At 43.0% G+C, this 23332-nt stretch overlaps 1 protein-coding gene across 1 annotated transcript in view; it reads right to left on the reverse strand.

The window, feature by feature from the left end:
* The window catches only part of LOC126248540 (uncharacterized), a 351785-nt gene that overhangs the window by 149650 nt on the left and 178803 nt on the right, over positions 1 to 23332 (reverse strand). The window contains exon 12 of the mRNA XM_049949599.1: positions 5716 to 5808. Coding sequence (XP_049805556.1) covers positions 5716 to 5808 — 93 coding nt within the window. The remainder of the gene's footprint in view (positions 1 to 5715; positions 5809 to 23332) is intronic.

Below are 23332 nucleotides of genomic sequence, written 5' to 3' on the forward strand. Positions count from 1 at the left end.
ACGTATGCCTGCGGGAGTGGAAGCTGGTCATCAAGGCTAAGGGTGGGCCAACATGATATTGAATTCCAACATTATCGATGGAGGGCACATACACACAGTGTATGAGTGGAGCAGAAATGAATGAGGACTCATCTCCACAAGTGGGGAAATCTACTGACATGAGGGATCTAGACAGAGGGCAGATTATTTTCACCTGTATCTGGGAATGAGCGTCTCAGAAACAGCGAAGCTGGTCAGCTGTTCAAGTGCTACTGTTGAGATTACATATTGAAACGTTGAAGGAATCTGAAACTCTGAGCGGTGAAAAGGTGTTGAATGTTCACAGAACACAGACATTGGAGGCTTGTCCCTTCCGTACAGCAGGAGAGGACACGATCTGTGGCAGATCTGGTGATGGAGTGCAGCATTGGTAGGTGTAAGTGTTTTGGAGCCCACTGTTCAGTGTACATTGTTGAACATGGGGATCCACAGTAGATGACCCATATGTGTTAACATGTTCACTCAATGACACCATCAGTTCTGATTGCAATGGCCACGGTATCATTGAGACTGGATGGTGGATAAATGCAAAGCATTAACATATCAAACGAATCACGTTTCTTGTCACATCAGGACGACAGTCATATCTGGACAGGTCAGTGTGTCCAGTATTACGCTGTGGCCAACATCCTACTGGGGTTCCATGGAACCAATGGTAGTAATTGTACACATCACAAATGCTCTGTACTACATGAACATCATTGTGGACCACCTACATCGCTTCATATTTGATGTCTTCCCAAATAGCAATGGCATTTTCCAGCGAGACAAGCGTTAGGTCCTAAGGCCAGAATCATGCTGCAGTGGTTTAAGAGTGTGATAGTGAACTCACACTGATATCCTGACCACCAAATTAACCTGATCCAAACACATCTGGAATGCTACTGGGCGGCAGCTCCACACCCCACTAATGACTGCCCTGTAATACATGGGAATTACATGACCTGTGCACAGACAACTGCTGCCAAATGCCTCTGGAAAGCAAAAAAGAAAAAAAAAAAAAAACACTTATCAAATCCATGCCACTCAAAACATTGCTGTATTGCTGCCCATGAAGACACTGTCCTCAACAACCAAGGCATATCTACAGTAATTACTTGTTTGTGTGTATGACGGAGGAGAGGAGGGAGGGATATTGAATTGAGCAATATTGGTCAGATGCTTAGGTTGGAAATATACCATTCTGGAGACATGGCCATGAAACAACAGCTAATCAGTAACAAGTATGTGAAGCTTTACAGTTAAACTAACTTGTTCGAATTAGTTCCTGTCATAATATAAAGAGCAGTAACTGATATAAGAAAATTATTTGAACTAATGTAAACGAACGTTCTAAGTTAGACAAATGTTAAATACCTATCCATGACTGGTTACATTAGATATAATTTTTTCTGTGACATTTACTGATTAAAGCTTGGTTGTTAAATTAATTTCACAAGAAGTAGTGTAAGGTAAAGACATCATCAACCTGAACATTGGTTTGCACACCACAGTGCTTTCCTAGACATGGTCCTCTTGGTGGTAGAATGGTGTTGCCTTCCTCTGACCTCTGAACTGACTTACCTGAACAATTATAGTGGTACCTAAAGCTAACATGAGCTTCAAACCAAGGTGCAACTCAGCATTTCTCACATTGAAACTCAGCATTTCTAACATTAGTGAACACTTCCAAAGGTGTATGAAGTGGCAAGAGATAGGTGACTGCAATGTCATTAATTTATTACGATAATATATCACACTAGACGAACAGCACTGCAGTAAGTTAGTCAACTTCCTTTTCTGCTAATGTACATAGAGGATGAATGAAAACACAGACGAAAGTCTTCTTTCCTCAATGTATATTTTTATTAGTGTTATAACTTAGATACTGTGGGGGGGGGAGAGGGGGAGAGGGAGGGAGGGAGGGAGGGAGGGAGGGAGGGAGGGAGGGAGAGAGGGAGAGAGGGAGAGAGGGAGAGAGGGAGAGAGGGAGAGAGGGAGGGAGAGAGGGAGGGAGGGAGGGAGGGAGGGAGGGAGGGAGGGAGGGAGGGAGACAAAATCTGCAAAATGAATGCTGGAGATGGACGTTGCAGCCTCAAACATTATTGCTCCCAGCCCAGATCTTCACAGGCATAAATTTCCAAGCACACACTAATAACTTGCCATTTACGGCCATAGTTCAACAACAGTGCAGTTCTCCATTCTATGGTTATTTGACACATTTTGTTAGATCTGGTGCCCCCTAAAGTGATCTGACGTTACCCTCAGTTTTTTTTGTGCTCAGTAGATATAGAGGGGATGCAGGGGATGGGGTTGAGAGAGACGGGGGGGGGGCGGAGAGACGGAGGGGGGGGAGAGACCGAAGGGGGGGAGAGACCGAGGGGGGGAGAGACCGAGGGGGGGGGAGAGACCGAGGGGGGGGAGAGACCGAGGGGGGGGGAGAGACCGAGGGGGGGGAGAGACCGAGGGGGGGGAGAGACCGAGGGGGGGGAGAGACCGAGGGGGGGGAGAGACCGAGGGGGGGGAGAGACCGAGGGGGGGGAGAGACCGAGGGGGGGAGAGACCGAGGGGGGGAGAGACCGAGGGGGGGAGAGACCGAGGGGGGGAGAGACCGAGGGGGGGAGAGACCGAAGGGGGGGAGAGACCGAAGGGGGGGAGAGACCGAAGGGGGGGAGAGACCGAAGGGGGGGAGAGACCGAAGGGGGGGAGAGACCGAAGGGGGGGAGAGACGGAAGGGGGGGAGAGACGGAAGGGGGGGAGAGACCGGAGGGGGGGAGAGACGGAGGGGGGAGAGACGGAGGGGGGTAGAGACGGAGGGGGGTAGAGACGGAGGGGGGTAGAGACGGAGGGGTGGTAGAGACGGAGGGGTGGTAGAGACGGAGGGGTGGTAGAGACGGAGGGGTGGTAGAGACGGAGGGGTGGTAGAGACGGAGGGGTGGTAGAGACGGAGGGGGTGGTAGAGAGGGAGGGGTGGTAGAGAGGGAGGGGTGGTAGAGAGGGAGGGGTGGTAGAGAGGGAGGGGTGGTAGAGAGGGAGGGGGTGGTAGAGAGGGAGGGGTGGTAGAGAGGGAGGGGTGGTAGAGAGGGAGGGGTGGTAGAGAGGGAGGGGTGACGGAGGGGGGAGAGACGGAGGGGGGAGAGACGGAGGGGGGGAGACGGAGGGGGGGGGAGACGGAGGGGGGGAGACGGAGGGGGGAGACGGAGGGGGGGAGACGGAGGGGGGGAGACGGAGGGGGGGAGACGGAGGGGGGGAGACGGAGGGGGGGAGAGACGGAGGGGGGGGAGACGGAGGGGGGGAGAGACGGAGGGGGGGGGGAGACGGAGGGGGGGAGAGACGGAGGGGGGAGAGACGGAGGGGGGGAGAGACGGAGGGGGGGAGAGACGGAGGGGGGAGAGACGGAGGGGGGAGAGACGGAGGGGCGGGAGACGGAGGGGCGGGAGACGGAGGGGCGGGAGACGGAGGGGGGGCGGAGACGGAGGGGCGGAGAGACCGAGGGGGGGGGGAGAGACCGAGGGGGGGGGAGACCGGGGGGGGAGAGACCGAGGGGGGGGGAGAGACCGAGGGGGGGGGGGAGACCGAGGGGGGGGGAGACCGAGGGGGGGGGGAGAGACCGAGGGGGGGGGAGAGACCGAGGGGGGGGAGAGACCGAGGGGGGGGGGGAGACCGAGGGGGGGAGAGACCGAGGGGGGGAGAGACCGAGGGGGGGGGGAGAGACCGAGGGGGGGGAGAGACCGAGGGGGGGAGAGACCGAGGGGGGGAGAGACCGAGGGGGGGAGAGGACCGAGGGGGGGAGAGACCGAGGGGGGGAGAGACCGAGGGGGGGAGAGACCGAGGGGGGGGGAGACCGAGGGGGGGGAGACCGAAGGGGGGGAGAGACGGAAGGGGGGAGAGACGGAAGGGGGGGAGAGACGGAGGGGGGGTAGAGACGGAGGGGGGGTAGAGGCGGAGGGGGGTAGAGGCGGAGGGGGGTAGAGGCGGAGGGGGGTAGAGACGGAGGGGTGGTAGAGAGGGAGGGGTGGTAGAGAGGGAGGGGTGGTAGAGAGGGAGGGGTGGTAGAGAGGGAGGGGTGGGTAGAGAGGGAGGGGGGTATAGAGGGAGGGGGTATAGAGGGAGGGGGGTATAGAGGGAGGGGGGTATAGAGGGAGGGGGGTATAGAGGGAGGGGGGTATAGAGGGAGGGGGGTATAGAGGGAGGGGGGTATAGAGGGAGGGGGGTTTAGAGGGAGGGGGTAGAGAGGGAGGGGGGTAGAGAGGGAGGGGGGTAGAGAGGGAGGGGGGTAGAGAGGGAGTGGGGGTAGAGAGGAGTGGGGGTAGAGAGGGAGTGGGGGTAGAGGGAGTGGGGGTAGAGAGGGAGTGGGGGTAGAGAGGGAGGGGGGGTAGAGAGGGAGGGGGGTAGAGAGGGAGGGGGGTAGAGAGGGAGGGGGTAGAGAGGGAGGGGGGTAGAGAGGGAGGGGGGTAGAGAGGGAGGGGGTAGAGAGGGAGGGGGTAGAGAGGGAGGGGGTAGAGAGGGAGGGGGTAGAGAGGGAGGGGGTAGAGAGGGAGGGGGGTAGAGAGGGAGGGGGGGTAGAGAGGGAGGGGGGTAGAGAGGGAGGGGGGTAGAGGGAGGGGGTAGAGAGGGAGGGGGTAGAGAGGGAGGGGGGTAGAGAGGGGAGGGGGGGGTAGAGAGGGAGGGGGGGTAGAGAGGGAGGGGGGGGTAGAGAGGGAGGGGGTAGAGAGGGAGGGGGGTAGAGAGGGAGGGGTGTAGAGAGGGAGGGGTGTAGAGAGGGAGGGGGTGTAGAGAGGGAGGGGGTGTAGAGAGGGAGGGGGGTAGAGAGGGAGGGGGGGTAGAGAGAAAGCGGGGTAGAGAGGGAGGGGGGCGTAGGGAGGGAGGGGGGTAGGGAGGGAGGGGGGTAGGGAGGGAGGGGGTAGAGAGGGAGGGGGTAGAGAGGGAGGGGGTAGGGAGGGAGGGGGGTAGAGAGGGAGGGGGGTAGAGAGGGAGGGGGGTAGAGAGGGAGGGGGGTAGAGAGGGAGGGGGGTAGAGAGGGAGGGGGGTAGAGAGGGAGGGGGGTAGAGAGGGAGGGGGGTAGAGAGGGAGGGGGGTAGAGAGGGAGGGGGTAGAGAGGGAGGGGGTAGAGAGGGAGGGGGGGTAGAGAGGGAGGGGGGGTAGAGAGGGAGGGGGGTAGAGAGGGAGGGGGGTCGTTAGTGAGAGGGGGTAGAGAGTGAGAGGGGCTAGAGACGGAGAGGGGGTAGAGAGGGGGAGGGGAGGGGAAGGGGAGAGGGAGAAAGGGAGAGGGGGGTGGAGAGTAATATTTTACTGCCTCAGCCTTTAACAATACCCACTAATCTCTGGCAGTATGATTTGCATAAAATCTGGAACTTTTTCATTTATGAAAAACAACAAATATTTGTTAATATGCATAAAGTGCTACTTGATGTGTTTAGATGGAGTAAGAGGTCAACAAACAAACCAGTTTCTAACATACTGATGTTATTATAACCTGGAAATCATAAAACTAAATGGAACCAAAACAGTCAGCAATGTTGCCTGGAATAGTGTTATTCACTACCAATACCAATATAAATGTAGCACAGTGTCTACTACTAAAATGTGAATATACAGTCACAAAATTTGCCCCTTTTTAGAAATTCTCACTTCTTTTTCCAGTCTGACTAAAAACAACAATAAATAGTATCTTTATACTAGTATTAGAAATTTTACCATTTGGTCATCATCAGAGAAATCCTCATCTGGATGTCTTTCATTTCTGCCATTTTCGTCCTCCCCTTTGTGATTTGGTTTTGAATCAGTGTGCTAAAACAAACACAACAATTATTATTATAAATCTCATTTTCATTAATTCAATTAAATTTGTACACTGTAATGACAGGTAATATGTATGAAATATCATTTAACTTAGTTTATATTTATTGTTAATTTTTTACTCATTGTGCCTTTTTGTTAACGATTTGATCTCCATTAACACATTTTTTAACTGGTCGACGTGTGTCATATGATACGTAATAAGTATGTGTCTTCTCCATCCCCCTCTCCGTTACAATTGACATGTCTTTCTAAGACAATGTAGTCTACATTTACAGAGCGGGAGTGCACGACTGCATTGAATCAAGTCTCTAACAGAATTACTACGTGAAGGTATATATCTTAAAATATATGGTAGAACTCATGAAGACCTACATCTATGTCTACATCTACACAGATACTCCACATGCCACCATACATCAGAGGGTTCGCTGTAACTCTACTAGTCATTTCCTTTCATGTTCCACTCGCAAACAGAGCAAGGGAAAAACGACTGTCTACATGCCTCCGTATGTGCCCTCATTTTTGTGTCTTATCTTCATGGTCCTTACACACAGTGTATGTTGACAGCAGTAGAATCTTTCAGCAGTCAGCTTCAAATGCCAGTTTTCCAAATTTTCTCAATAGGGTTTCTTGAAAAGAACATCGCCTTCCCTTCAGAGATTCCCATTTGAGTTCCTGAAGCATGTCCGTAACATTTAAGTGTTGTTCGAACCTATTGATAACAAATCTAGCAGCCCACCTCTGCATTGCTTTGGTATCTTCCTTCAATCTGACCTGCTACACATCCCAAACACTCAAGCAATACTCAAGAATAGGTTGCACCAGCATCCTATATTGTGGTCTCCTTTACAGGTGAACCACTCCTTCCCAAAATTCTCCCAATAAACCGAAGTCGACCATTCAGCTTCCCGACCACAGTTCCAACATGCTCTTTCCACCTCATATTGCTTTGCAACGTTACGCCCAGATATTTAAATGACATGACTACATCAAGCAGGACACTAGTAATACTATATCTGAACATTACAAGTTTGATCTTCCTACTGATCTACATTAACTTACATTTTTCCACATTTAGGAATAACTGCCATTCATCACACAACTAGAAATTTTCTCTATGTCGTCTTGTATCTTCCTCCTGCCACTCAACTTTGACATCTTACCATACACCATGACATAATCAGCAAACAACCACAGACTGCTGCTCACCCTGTCTGCCAAATTATTTATGTATATAGTGAACAACAGTGGTCCTATCACACTTCTCTGGAGCACTCCTGACAATACCCTTGCGTCTGATGAACACTTGCTGTTGAGGACAACATACTGGGTTCTATTATTTAAGAAGTCTTTCAGCCACTCACATATCTGTGAACTTCTTACACATGCATGTACCTTCATTAACAACCTGCAATGGGGGACTATGTCAAATGCTTTCCAGGAATCTAAAAACATGGAATACGCCTGTTGCCCTTTATCCATAGTTCTCAGTATATCATGTGAGCAAAGGGCAAGCCTAGTTTTGCATGAACAATGCTTTCTAAATCGATGCTGATTCACAGAAATAAGTTTCTCAGTCTCGAGATAATTTATTATATTCAAACTGAGAATACGTCCAAAGATTCTGCAGCAAACAGAAGTTAGGGATATTTGTCTGGAATTTTGCAGGTTTGTTCTTTTACACATCTTATATAATGGAGTCATCAATGCCTTTTAACAGTCCTTTGGGACTTCGTGCTGGGTGAGAAATTCACGATAAATGAAAGCTAGATAAGTGGTCAATGCCATAAGTTACTCTTTGTAAAATTGAACTAGGATTCCACCCGGACCTGGTGATTTATTTAGTTTCAAATTTTTCAATTGTTTCTCTACACCACAGATGCTCATTACTATATCATCCATACAGGAGTCTTTCCAATGGTAAAATGATGGAATGTTTGTACAATTCCCCTGTGTGAATGATTCTTTGGACGTGAAATTTAAAACTACGGCTTTCGTTTTGCTATCTGCAACTGTCACACCAGACTGGGCAACATGGGGCTGAAAGGCTGACAGGAAACCTTAGGCCCGCTTAGTGATTTTACATAAGACCAGAACTTCCCCAGGTTCTCTGCTAGATCTTTTGCTAAGGTGTGAAGGTGGTAGTAGTTTTATGCTTCAAGAGTAGATCTTTTTCACAGATGCCTAAATCCCTACTAACCTTCACTTCTTGTTCTTTGTGTGTTCCCTTTTGAACCATGAGTGCAACAGACTCTGCTTCCTCACCATCCTCTGAATTTCGTTATTAAACCATGATGGGTCTTTTCCATCCTTTATCCACTTACTAGGCACATAACTCTTCAGACCGTAATTTACAATGTGCTTAAACTTTGCCTCTAATTACTCTACATCCACCTTACTGCAATGCGATTGCAAGTGCCAGTTTATAGTAAAGTTCTGAAGTCGTGTTACTGTTCTTTTCTTTATATCAGTCTTAATTCCATATGTTCATTGGTAAGTTGGACACTATCAGTGTGAATATGCAATGCTGGTTCATTAGAATATTTTTGAATCTGATATTTTAGAGCAGGAAGACTTTTTTCTCGGGGGGGGGGGGGGGGGGCTATGTTGCTCAGAATGGGTAGCTACTGAGTGGGAGTTGTCCTGACCATTCCCACGACTAACCTCGTGCACTGAACATCAGCAAGAGTTGTGTGATGGCTACTGAACCAAATGGGCACAATACTCAGCAGCAGAGTAAACCAAAGAGATGATGCCGGTTCTGAAGTGTTGGTATTGGGTCTCCTAGACATATTTGCTAATTTATAGGTTATGGTTGTTCTGTTTTTAACTTTAGCTGAAAATTTTTCCAGAAGTTGTTTGTAGGACAAAGTTTGATCAAGCATTACTCCTAGATATTTAGGGAACAGCTTCTGTCTTAAGATGGTTCCTTCAGAGTATATTCTCACTTGAAATTGGGTTTATCTGTTATTTAGATGGAAGACTGAAACCTCTGTTTTATTTGGATTTGGCTTAAGTCCCCACTGTCTAAAAAAAATCATTTATTATTTGGAGGTTTTGAGTGAGTGTGTCCTTTGTTCGGACTCATGTCGTGCATTGTATGGCTATTGCAATATCACCTGTGATAGTGGTTGGTACAGTCAACATGTAGATGTTGGACGAAAGTGGGGCCAGAATGGAGCCCTAACATAGGCCATTCTTCAGGCTTCGGAATTTGCTTTTCCTTCTGTTTAACATTACCTGAAAGGATCTGCCATTAGGATTTTCTGTAAGCAGGAGAAAAGCTTTGCATGGACTATGTTGTAGAGTTTTGCCAATAAGCCCTCCTTCCACACTGTGTCATAGGCACAGGTGAGGACAGTACTTGATCACAGCAATTTCTCCTTAGCATATAGTCAGCCTGCTTGATGGTTACACACTTTTCAATGATAGGGAGGAATCTCGTGTACATTATTCCTTCCAATACCTTGTAGCATATGCTCAGGAGAGCAATTGATCTGTAGCTTTCAGGGAGTGCAGGACCCTTTCCTAGTTTGGAAATAGATATAACTTCACTATTTTTTAAAAAGAGATGGAAGTTTTTGTGTTACTGTTATGTCATTGTAGAAATTAACAAGCCACTGGCGAGTTTGTTTTCTGTACCAGTCGCTTTCCGACATTTCATCTGTTGCAGAACATCATCCAGTTCTTTGGCTTGGATACAGCTTGTAACTGGTTGGGCCTGTCAGTGACTTCATTGTATTTCATTGAGTTAGAAGGTGACATGCCTTTTGTGCTTCTTATCAATCATCAGCTATAAGAGCTGTTTTATTCATTGCCTAAAGCTTCAGATTTGGAAGTGTAGCCCTGCTCTGTCCCAGGTGTACATCCTGAATTTAATTTTATCAGTAAGCTCCAAGCTATTCAGCCACTGTGCATGAAATTCAAATTCTCAAGTGCTTTCTTCCATCTGGATTGTCTGTTAATGCTTAGTATCTCCAAGAGTTGTTCTTTCATACTGACCATACAGCTCCTCAATCCAGCAAGGTGTGCAAGATTTTCTAACACCATGGGATATGTGTTTTTTTTCTATGCTGCATGGTAATATCTCAACCACATCACCTTCACCTACAAGAACTTCAAGCAATGCATGGTACCATTTTACCAAACTTGATATGAAACCAAAATGCTGTTACTGGCAGCAAATAATTTCCTTTTTTATGGCTCCTCATCAGACTTGATGAGACCTTTTAAGTTGAAGCATTCAACTTTACCTCTGGAACAATGGATGGCAAGAACCTCCCAAAGACTGCCATCAAATGATGATTTTTCTGCAGAAACTTGATTTCTCATTAATCATCCTCACTGTTGTTGATTTCCACCTCTCAGATGTAGTTCTCCTTGGAGGAAGTCGAAGTGAGTCTTAATCTCCATCCAGCCTGTTACAGTCATCTGATTAAGGACAAAGTCCTGATTTATTTTCTTCTGCTATGTCCTCATCCTCAGCTGCTTTTTGTTTCCATTTACAGCAACCCATTAATTAACATTTTAATGTTATAAATCTGATTACATTAAATAAAGTATGACATTAAACATAAAACTGTAACAAATCATTTGCAGATAACACCGCCCTTTTTATATACCTGAAGGCATTCGCAATTGCATATAATTCCCCCCCCCCCCCCCCCCCCCCAAAGAAAAAAATCACACCCAGAGGGTGTATTGTAATTAATGACATAAGAAGCAAAAAAGTGTATAAGAGCTATAAGCACTACTTCATTTTCAATACTGTGAAACAAATCTGTTCTACTGTAAGCTGTTTTTGGTTTCCACATTTTGAGAGGTGGTAGTATGGACCAAAAAAAGAAAAAAAAATAACCAGTAAACCAGTAAACCAGTAAACATGGGCTCTAAAGTGCACACCTTAAGAGCTGTGAGCAATTGTTCATCTCCACTACGGTGAAATACAGCTCTTCTACCAAAAGAAGTGCTCATAGAACTTCAAGTATACATTTTAGAGCCCATGTTTACAAAACATTGTTGCTTCTAATGCCATGTAATTTCAACTGTAAATGTTTATGTCATTTATTATGATACACCCTGTACATATGACAGAAATATGTAAGAACCGAAAACAACACATTGCCATGCCCAATTCAGTGTAGGTATCACACTAGCATTCAAAACAGCTTCCAGTCATCTTGGAATGGAGAAATACAAGTCCTGTATGGTTTTTGCAGGAATTTTATATTATTATTCCTGCAAAATAGTGACACATTCAGGTAATGATGACGGAGGTGCATACCGATCACACACACTTCTCTCAAAAGTAGACCACAAAGGCTCAATAATACTGAGATATGGTGACCGTGGTGCCATGGGAGGTGTGACCCTTCACCCCCTCACTCACAAAACCAGTCCTGGATGACGCGGGTTGTGTGAACAGTGGTCCTATTATCTTGGAACACAGCATCATTACTGGGGTACAAACATTATACAATGGTCTGGACCTGATCATCCAAGATGGTCACATAATCCTTGGCAGTAATGCAACCTTGCAGAGTAACTGTGGGGTCCATGGAATACCACAATATGGTTGTCCAAATCATAACTGAACCCCCACCATGTTCCACTCTTGGGACGTAAAGTCAGCCTAAAGTTAAAAACAGTATGAAACAAGGCTCAGCCAATCAAATGACTTTCATCCATTGTTCCATAGTGCAGATTTTACGGTTTCCGCACCACGTTTTCCTGTTACAGGCATTTGCATCACTGATGAGCAGTTTTGAAATTCCAGCTTGCTGCTTATGGAAGTCCATTTGTGTTGTTTTGGTGCTGACAGAATTCACGAGTGCAACATCCAGTTGTGTTCTGCAGCGACTTTTGCAACTATCATACTCTTATTTTTCATCACAACCCTGTTAAATGAGCATCAGTTATCAGCACTCAACACACACTTTCATCTGCATTGTGATTTAGCAGATGATGGTTTTTCACTTTCCTTATGAACACACTTCACTCTTCATTTATGTCCGAGCATGCATTTGTCACTGTGTTGCCATATTTTGTCCAAACCCATATAATTTACCAAGTTTATCAAATGTTATTAAACTCTCTAATGCACAGCCTGTATCAGGAGCTATTTGATAGAGTTAAAAATGATACCGCTGGATAGAGGCCGTTTGGCACACCTCTGATGGGGTGACAAATATAAATATTATTTTCACTGTACTCATAGCACATTTTATAGACAAGAAGACTCAAATTAATACCTTTTAAAGAGCTTCCACTTCAAAGAAAGACACACTGCACAAAGAATTTTAAATCAGATAAGGGTTGTATCACAAAACATAATATCAATTTTAAAATCACTGCCATAATAATGGACAATGTTTCAAATACAAAATCAGCTGCCACGCTTTTCAATCTTCCATAGATCTCATGCTTTATACATTCTTTACATCTCGTTATACAACACACTAGACACCACAGACACCTTTTCTGGACACATTTTTTGTAGCAATTCAGTGAAGATAATTTTTTTGCTATCCTATTAGAAATGATATCAACTGCCTATATTTATTTTTTGATAATTTTATTTTTTGTGATTTAGGACCAAAGACTATAGTGTTACATATATCATCATGGCACCTTTGTGAGGTATTAGAACAAGTGGTAAATGGATTTCCCACTTCCCTTTTGTGTGCTGTTATGTATTGCCATTACACATAAAAAAAGTAATGAACAGTGTTTTCTGTTTTTATTTTATGTTTTCTTTTACTTTATTTGAAAAATATTTGTTACCAATATTAAAGTTTACTCACCACAATGTAGAACTATCCTTGAAACTTTATCACACAACAAAGGTATGAGCCGATACTGGTCGCAATAATGTATATTGCAAAAGCAAAGCAACATGTTCGAACAACAGTAGTGATCTCACGATAAACAGGAACTGATTGTTGTAGCAGTTTTCATACACCTGATGCAGTGTTCTACCAAAAGATATCAGGCATTGTCAGAGGTGATAAAACATATTCCCAAAAGCTTTGGAATAGCCCTAAGTTGGTGGTAAGTATGCTTCCCAAGGACCACAAATGAGAGAATAATTCGTGGGAAGTATACTTCCCATGCCCCTTCCAGAAACTATGTTAGTGGTAAACATACTTCCCAACAACTATTTAAACACCGTTGTTTGGTGGGATATATAGTGTACTTCCCACAGTCCTGAAGGCCATATTTCGCAACAAACAGAAACTACAGCTGGTGCAGCTGCCACTAGATGCCAAGAGTGTACAGAAGTGGTAACACGCATCCGCTTAAATGCTGTAAAGAAATATGTTTAGTGGGAAGTATATCTCCCACGGCCTGTGAAAGGGTTAAGCAACTTCTGCATTTAAAAAGAGAGAGAGAGAGAGAGAGAGAGAGAGAGAGAAGACAGTGGAGTTTGCTTCAAGGATCGTCAGTGGTCTGGGGTTATTTACAACGAATTGATTTTCAGGAAATTGTAACGGATCCTCAATTCAAAATGCAATTGTTTGCAGACAAAATCACATTCCAGAACTAATACACCAAAATTATAGAACACAAAAGAGAGTTCGTTGTTCAACAAGAACAAACATACATATATAACTGTCCAAACAGTAACCACCATAATGGTTAGAAATTCTTAAATTTGGGAGGAGTTCAATGAAAGCATCAGTCAGCACCTAGCAAGTCACTACCCAAGGTCTGTGGCGATTGCTGTACTAGGCAAATATTTATATGATGCATATTTTCCCAAAAGCAGTGATTCGTTAAGTTGGTGGGAAACTAGAACACTATGCTATCCAATGCTCTACCAAATGGTTCTGCAAAGAGTATGCACCTTAGCAATGTCAGTGCTCTGGGAGAGTATGTTTTTGAAAGTAGAACAAATACGTACAAAGCAAAGAAACCAACTGACTTGAAGTAAAACTGGTCAAATTTTGTTTCTAAATTACAACCTAATTTTTTTGCTTTGACACATATAATGTCATTTTGATCATAAACAATGACTGTAGGTGATTTAAGAATTCCAGTTATGTTGTAGTTCTCATACTGCATTCTGCTTTAAATAAAATTATCTAAACTTAACAAGAATCAGTTTTATTTTTATAATTTCCATGGTTAATGGAAAAATTCAGAATTTTGTTACAATATTTTTAATTGTTATTGAAGACAAAAAGTGTGAGTTCTCTGAATTTTTTTTACATTAAAAGGGATGCAATGAAAGCTTATTACTCCACTTTCTACATTGTTTCAAAACAGGACCAAATCAGATAATAATGCAGATACTGACCACAATGCTTGTGGCGGATATGTGACTGCGAGTGGAATGGTGTGGTCTAGACAGGGCGGTATGCACTGCTCTACAAACATTTTCACGAATGAAATTATCTGGAAATTGTAACTGTGACTTACCTGAAGCGGTTCAAGGAATGTAAATATATTAAACTGTCTGACAATTTAGTGCCCTGACATGTCCAAAATAATGTTGTACCCAGAATCCAGTCCAAATCCGAAAACAAGATTGTCAATAAAATATAATACTTAGCATTGAAAGCACAATTACTGCGCATACCAATGTACGAGGGCAGTTCAATAAGTAATGAAACACATTTTTTTTCTCGGCCAATTTTGGTTGAAAAAACCGGAAATTTCTTGTGGAATATTTTCAAACATTCCCGCTTCGTCTCGTATAGTTTCATTGACTTCCGACAGGTGGCAGCGCTGTACGGAGCTGTTAAAATGGCGTCTGTAACAGATGTGCGTTGCAAACAACGGGCAGTGATAGAGTTTCTTTTGGCGGAAAACCAGGGCATCTCAGATATTCATAGACGCTTGCAGAATGTCTACGGTGATCTGGCAGTGGACAAAAGTACTGTGAGTCGTTGGGCAAAGCGTGTGTCATCATCGCCGCAAGGTCAAGCAAGACTGTCTGATCTCCCGCGTGCGGGCTAGCCGTGCAATGGCGGAGCGTGCGAACACACTCGTTCGAGATGATCGACGGATCACCATCAAACAACTCAGTGCTCAACTTGACATCTCTGTTGGTAGTGCTGTCACAATTGTTCACCAGTTGGGATATTCAAAGGTTTGTTCCCGCTGGGTCCCTCGTTGTCTAACCGAACACCATAAAGAGCAAAGGAGAACCATCTGTGCGGAATTGCTTGCTTGTCATGTGGCTCAGGGTGACAATTTCTTGTCTAAGATTGTTACAGGCGATGAAACATGGGTTCATCACTTCGAACCTGAAACAAAACGGCAATCAATGGAGTGGCGCCACACCCACTCCCCTACCAAGAAAAAGTTTAAAGCCATACCCTCAGCTGGTAAAGTCATGGTTACAGTCTTCTGGGACGCTGAAGGGGTTATTCTGTTCGATGTCCTTCCCCATGGTCAAACGATCAACTCTGAAGTGTATTGTGCTACTCTTCAGAAATTGAAGAAACGACTTCAGCGTGTTCGTAGGCACAAAAATCTGAACTAACTTCTCCTTCTTCATGACAACGCAAGCCCTCACACAAGTCTTCGCACCCGAGAGGAGCTCACAAAACTTCAGTGGACTGTTCTTCCTCATGCACCCTACAGCCCCGATCTCGCACCGTCGGATTTCCATATGTTTGGCCCAATGAAGGACGCAATCCGTGGGAGGCACTACGCGGATGATGAAGAAGTTATTGATGCAGTACGACGTTGGCTCCGACATCGACCAGTGGAATGGTACCGTGCAGGCACACAGGCCCTCATTTCAAGGTGGCGTAAGGCCGTAGCATCGAATGGAGATTACGTTGAAAAATAGTGTTGTGTAGCTAAAAGATTGGGGAATAACCTGGTGTATTTCAATGCTGAATAAAACAACCCCTGTTTCAGAAAAAAAATGTGTTGCATTACTTATTGAACTGCCCTCGTACATCCAGAGCAAAACTTAACTCCTGCATGGAGAATGCTGCTTATTTGTACAAACACTGAATATTCCAGAAGATGCAAGCACTATAAATGTAAGAAATTTCAAGAACCTTCCAGACATGATAAATATAAATGACAAATAATTGTGGGTAGTCATGTTTGAACTGGCAACCTGCAGAACACTAGCCTGTGACACACACTGCTATACCACACTGCATCCATTACACTTTGTGACACTGCTTCCTCTTGAGGGAAACAGTGACCCACTATTCCAGAAGTTCTCAATGGAGACAACTACAGCACCCTGGATCTAGAACTTCTCAATGATCCTCCCTATGGCAGTGGAGTCAGATTCTCAAATTCTGTTCATGTCATCACATCCTCTTCCCAATGACGAGCATTTGCAGCAGCCCTTCCTGTCGAAGCTTCACAATTGTAAACCTTGTCTTCAGTTTCCTCAAATGAAAAATCCCCATCGCCATTCTTATCCTCAGGACTGTAGTAGAGTTTCGTACTTAGGACTTGGAAGATATCTCTTTGCTTTTGTCTTCTCAATGAAGGGTCATAATTCTCAACTTCATATGTAACGTATCGCAAGCGATGAAGGATATGGTACAGTCTAAAGTAGTGCTTTAGTAACTTTCTGACTGGCACACTTTCACTTTCAGCAGATGCATGAAAATCCATACTGAGTCTCCTGGGATGTATTTCACTGGCCAGTACTTGGCATTATGGCAACCTCGGTCTTTCTCCTGGGCTTTCAGAGCCTGTACGAGAACCAGCATTTCAGATTTGCAACAGTGGAACATAAAGATTGGAGTGGTGGAAGTATGTAGTGTCTCACTTCGCTGTGTCATATGCAAAGAACATGATGAGCAGTACTGTCTGCCAATCTATCTTTTCGAAATCAAAGTACATCAAGAGCATATCTGCCAGTGTCTTAATAAAGCATTCTGTGGGGCTATTGAGGGGGGGGGGGGGGGGTGAGTGATACGTGGCTGTCATCCTGCAGGTGACGTCGAAATGTGAAATTACCTCTGATACCAGTCTCGACTGGAAAACTTTTCCACAATCCGAGGTCATCACACGAGTAACTCCATGTTTCAAAATGATGTCTTCTAGAGTGCACTTAATTTCTGCAGCTTCAGCAGGTGGTACAGCTTTGGTGACAGTATAGCGGGTGAGGTAGGTATAGCAGTACTACCTATAGAATCACATTTGTCGATTTTGGGAAACTCCCCAAGAGGGCAACTCAAGTTCCATGGAATGGTACTGTTGATTGCAGCAGCTCCCAACAACTGGGAAGTAACCAGTTTTGTGACATTTTACGAGTTCCTAAATAGAAGTGAATTATATTGTTTCATCCAGGTGATTTGGCAGTTTAGTTTTTGGATTTCTGCATGTTAATTTAATATTTACTACACACAGTTCTCAAATTTTCATTTGTGTAAGAATGTAAATCGATTTTGTGACAATTTAAAAGTTCTTAATCAGGAGTGAGTTATTTAGCCTCACCTGTGTGCTCTGGTAGTCTAATATTTGAATCTCTGCATGTTAATTGACCATATTTACCCGATTATAAGACAAGGTTTTTTTCCAAATTCGTCATTCAAAAAATGCAGGGTCGTCTTAAATTTGCAGAGTAAACGATTACTGCTAAGGTCAATTTCTTACACTGTTTAATAGATTAGCACAGGAGTTCTCTTACATTTACAGATGAAACTTTGGCTACTGAGCTTTTGCACAAATTTATTTTTCACAATCCCAAAGGATAAGGCATATCAAATAATACTTGTGTTTGAATACACAAAAGATTTCCCAATACACGAAAGTGCTCGATACAGTATCAGGTTTGTTTGAATAATCACGTGATATTTGACATGCAGCACTACTGCAAGGGACACGCGAGAAAATATGAACTAGCCATTACAACTATCTAATGCTCCACTTAAAAATTGACGATTTTGTGAAACAAAGGAAGAAATAACATTATATTCTATCAGTTTACAAAATTTTGTTGAATTTTAAGAGGTTTGCAATAAAAGTTTTCATGCATGTATGGATACGGTATACATACACTTGTGCTGTTTTTTGAGTAAAGGTAATATCCAAAGGTAGAAATCTTTATATTAAAAACCATTACTTAATTCTGAACCCTGGTCAATATTTTATTTAATTATGAGAAACTAATGATTTACCAAGTGGGTTGCAAATGAGAAACTCAGTTACTATACACATTTTAGAATACCGGAGAAAATTGGTACAAGCTTTCAATCAGCTTTAGAACAAGATGACATCCAGATGAAATGAAAAGGGAAATTAATCCAGAATGAAATGTCTAACAAACGAAATAAATCATATTAAACTGACTGTAATTGTTGGTGTGAAAATAAATTACTGTGGAAAGAACCGCTGTGCAGACAATGAGAACAGATGTCACTAGATTGTAGGACAAACTAAAGTTTAAGAATTGTGCTGAATAGTGACTATGATCTTTTATTTAGATATTAGTTGCTGCTGTTACATGTGACTTGCATCCTAGAAGATATTGTGGTCCATATTTTACTGTTGCCTAAATACAGCACTACGGAAAGTTGGAGGTGGAACAGCGACCCAGGTAGGGACAAGGCTGCTAAGGAGGGGAAGGAAGCCAATGTGCACTCCGTGTGCATAAGTGCGTGAAGGGGAGTGTTGAGCAGACAGAAATTTTCTTGTGCAGCCAACCATTAACCATAGGAATCTATACTGTGGACTTCGGATGTTTATGGGCATCAGTGATGTTTAAACTGCAGTTTGCCTGCCATTTACACTCAGAATCAAATTGACTTTAGAATTGAACAAACACTCAACAATAACATACATTTTTGCAGGAAACGCTAGAAGTTAAGTGGGGTCCTGTGGCATACTTAAACATGTTTCATGCAGCCATGTCGTCAACAGTCTCTGTGAGGTATGATGGGAACAACTGGAGAAAGGGGGAGGGGGGGAGGCGGTGGGGAGGGGAGGGAGGCGGTGGGAAGGGGGGGGAGACGGTGGGGAGGGGGGGGCAGTGGGGGGGCGTGTGTCAGTTGCTGGTTCTACATAGCCAATGAAAGAGCAGCAGGCAGACCATATGTTTGGAAGAACACATATTTTAACATTCTCACGTCAATATAGAAATGAAATCCGCTGTGTGTTCAGGAAAACAAAAGATGTGTTCTCGGGTTCCACAGTCTCCGTTTTCACAAGTGTTCGGCTGTTTCTTCCAAGTATGTTGTGATTTCTGAGGTTGCGGTCCGCAGAAATCACAACATACTTGGAAGAAACAGCCGAATACTTGTGAAAACGGAGACATAAATTTCACAGCTGTTCTGTTAAGAGCGATGATGATGATGATGATGATGATGGATTATTATTATTTCTTTACTTTCACAGACGTTAAGTATGGTTAAAAATGGAAAGTGACGCGGACCTTGATCAAGTGTCACTTCCTTTTAACTGTACGGTATGTGTTATATTGCATTTAGGAACTTTTGGGTAATTGAACATGTATCAATAATTACAGATTTCTGTAGTTGTATATACAAGTTTGGATGTAGCTGTATTGCATTGATGTACTGGTGGATATAGTGTCGTGTGACTCCTGTAGTTGATAGTATGATTGATATAATGTCAACTTTATCCTGATGCCACATGTCCTTGACTTCCTCAGCCAGTTGGATGTATTTTTCAATTTTTTCTCCTGTTTTCTTTTGTATATTTGCTGTATTGGGTACGGATATTTCGATTAGTTGTGTTAATTTCTTCTTTTTATTGGTGAGTATGATGTCAGGTTTGTTATGTGGTGTTGTTTTATCTGTTATAATGGTTCTGTTCCAGTATAATTTGTATTCATCATTCTCCAGTACATTTTGTGGTGCATACTTGTATGTGGGAACATGTTGTTTTATACGTTTATGTTGTAAGGCAAGCTGTTGATTTATTATTTTTGCTACATTGTCATGTCTTCTGGGGTATTCTGTATTTGCTAGTATTGTACATCCGCTTGTGATGTGATCTACTGTTTCTATTTGTTGTTTGCAAAGTCTGCATTTATCTGTTGTGGTATTGGGATCTTTAATAATATGCGTGCTGTAATATCTGGTGTTTATTGTTTGATCCTGTATTGCAATCATGAATCCTTCCGTCTCACTGTATATATTGCCTTTTCTTAGCCATGTGTTGGATGCGTCTTGATCGATGTGTGGCTGTGTTAGATGATACGGGTGCATGCCATGTAGTGTTTTCTTTTTCCAATTTACTTTCTTCGTATCTGTTGATGTTATGTGATCTAAAGGGTTGTAGAAGTGGTTATGAAATTGGAGTGGTGTAGCCGATGTATTTATATGAGTGATTGCTTTGTGTATTTTGCTAGTTTCTGCTCGTTCTATAAAGAATTTTCTTAAATTGTCTACCTGTCCATAATGTAGGTTTTTTATATCGATAAATCCCCTTCCTCCTTCCTTTCTGCTTAATGTGAATCTTTCTGTTGCTGAATGTATGTGATGTATAAGTGTATTGAGTGCTTCTAGGTCTGTGTTACTCCATTTCACTACTCCAAATGAGTAGGTCAATATTGGTATAGCATAAGTATTTATAGCTTTTGTCTTGTTTCTTGCTGTCAATTCTGTTTTCAGTATTTTTGTTAGTCTTTGTCTATATTTTTCTTTTAGTTCTTCTTTAATATTTGTATTATCTATTCCTATTTTTTGTCTGTATCCTAGATATTTATAGGCATCTGTTTTTTCCATCGCTTCTATGCAGTCGCTGTGGTTATCCAATATGTAATAATCTTGTTTAGTGTGTTTTCCCTTGACTATGCTATTTTTCTTACATTTGTCTGTTCCAAAAGCCATATTTATATCATTGCTGAATACTTCTGTTATCTTTAGTAATTGGTTGAGTTGTTGATTTGTTGCTGCCAGTAGTTTTAGATCATCCATGTATAGCAAATGTGTGATTTTGTGTTGGTATGTTCCAGTAATATTGTATCCATAATTTGTATTATTTAGCATGTTGGATAGTGGGTTCAGAGCAAGGCAGAACCAGAAAGGACTTAATGAGTCTCCTTGGTATATTCCACGCTTAATCTGTATTGGCTGTGATGTGATATTATTTGAATTTGTTTGGATATTAAGTGTGGTTTTCCAATTTTTCATTACTATGTTTAGGGACTGTATCAATTTAGGATCTACTTTGTATATTTCCAATATTTGAAGTAACCATGAGTGGGGTACACTATCAAAAGCTTTTTGGTAATCAATGTATGCGTAGTGTAGCGACCTTTGTTTAGTTTTAGCTTGATATGTCACCTCTGCATCTATTATCAGTTGCTCTTTACATCCTCGTGCTCCTTTGCAACAGCCTTTTTGTTCTTCATTTATAATTTTGTTCTGTGTTGTATGTATCATTAATATCTGTGTAATGACTGAAGTTCATATTTTGTATATTGTTGGTAGGCATGTTATGGGGCGATATTTTTCTGGGTTTGCTGTGTCTGCTTGATCTTTAGGTTTCCGATAAGTTATTCCATGTGTAAGTGTATCAGGGAATGTGTATGGGTCTGCAATGTAACTGTTAAATAATTTAGTTAGATGTGAATGTGTTGAGGTGAACTTCTTTAGCCAGAAATTTGCTATTTTATCTTTTCCAGGGGCTTTCCAATTGTGAGTAGAATTAATTGCTTGGGTGACTTCATGTTGCAAAATTATCACTTCAGGCATTTGTGGTATCATCTTGTATGTGTCTGTTTCTGCTTGTATCCACCGTGCATGCCTGTTATGTTGTACCGGGTTTGACCATATGTGGCTCCAGAAGTGTTCCATGTCTGTTATGTTTGGTGCATTGTCTATTTTAATGTGTGTGTTATCTATTGTCTGGTAAAATTTCTTTTGGTTTGTGTTGAATGTTTGGTTTTGTTGCCTTCTATTTTCACTTTTTTTGTATCTTCTAAGTCGTTTGGCCAGTGCTTGTAATTTCTGCTTCTTTTCATCTAATTGCTCTATCGCTTCTTGTTGTGAGATTTTACCTAACCTTTTTCGTTTTTTTTCTGACATTTCATTTCTTATAAATTGTGTTAGCTGTCCGATGTCTTTTCTCAGTTTTTCTATTCTGATCTGTAGCCTGTGTTGCCATGCTGGTTTTGTGGGTTTCTTCTGTGTGTTGGTTGGTTCTGATCTCTGCGTAGTGTGTATATTTAATGTAGTGAGTGCTCCTATATCAACCAGTAGTTGTAATTCTTCCATAGTTGTGTTGATAGTTTTTATTGTTGTTTCGACTTGTGGGTTATTTGGCGGTCTATGCAAGAATGGTCTGATGTCTGTATTTGTGTCTTTGTATTCTATATATGTCAGCTGAAATTTTTCTCCTATATCTAACATGTGTGTCACTTCGTGTTCTATTTGTGCTTGTTCTGGTGGCTGTCTTAAGATTTCGTTTTCCTCTGATTGTTTAATTGATGCGTGTTGTTCTTTGTTTGTTTGCTCTGGGATGTTTGAGTCCATTACTGTATTTTCTTCTTCTTCTGATTGCACATTATTTTGTTCCAGTATTTGTTGTACTTGTTGTTTGATGTTTTCTAATTCTGACTGGGGTATCCTGTTATTTTTGATTATTACACGAATCTGATCAGCTAGTCGTTGTTCTGTTAAAAATTTTAATTCTGGGTATCTGGTAATAAATGTTGTGTATACTTGTGATCTGTATCCAGTTGTGTTGGTTCCTAGGTTTGTTGCTTGGTAATAACAGAACATTATTATTATTATTATTATTAATAATAATAATACTGGTGATACCACAAACAACAGGCAAAGTAAAGAAAAGAGGAAGTGAAGGCAAAGAATAATGTAACAATTTCTTTTTGTTTAGTTTATTCCTCCTTGCGTTATCAAACTGTAGACAATCAATAAATGGCATAAATTTAGAATAGGTCTAATGTAACCTTTTTAGACACATCCCTTACATGAATAAAAGTCTGTAATTTTGATTAGTCAGAATATGTTAAAAATAACTCTTTATCAATAAGCCTCTTAAAAAGAGAAGTCATCTTAAATTCAAGATCATCTTATGCTCGTGTAAATACGGTAACTTACTAACACAGTTCTTGCATTTTTGTCAGTGTCTACAGTAGAGTTTCATAGCACATGTTGATAACTGTTTGTTTGTCTTTGTAGTGTAGTTTTCCATGGTCTTTAGTATCGACAGGAACTGTGATTGCAGTGTGAAAATGCGAGCCGAGTTGGTGACACTTCGCTTTCAGCTCCGGGCTGTGCTCGCTTCGGTTACACAGCCCGAGGCTGCATTGAACGGGCATCACTGTTGTGGACCAGCTGTGGGGATTCAACGGATGCCCAGTGCAACCTACAAGTCCGCTGATCTGTCCGCACCAGTGTCCAGCACAGTAACTGTTCACATTGAGGTTGACCTCTCATCCGTGGTTGATTGGGAGGTCACCTTGGGGTGCGGCAAGTGCCGAGAGACTTCGCAGGGGGTCGCAATAAGGCCTTCCCAGTTAGTCTGACAAACAAGTTACAGGTGCTGTCTGTGGCTGACATTGTCCCTCAGCCAACTGCAGTCCCTTGTCCTG

Source organism: Schistocerca nitens, chromosome 3 (assembly GCF_023898315.1).
Source record: "Schistocerca nitens isolate TAMUIC-IGC-003100 chromosome 3, iqSchNite1.1, whole genome shotgun sequence".
In the NCBI taxonomy this organism is placed as follows: Eukaryota; Metazoa; Arthropoda; class Insecta; order Orthoptera; family Acrididae; genus Schistocerca; species Schistocerca nitens.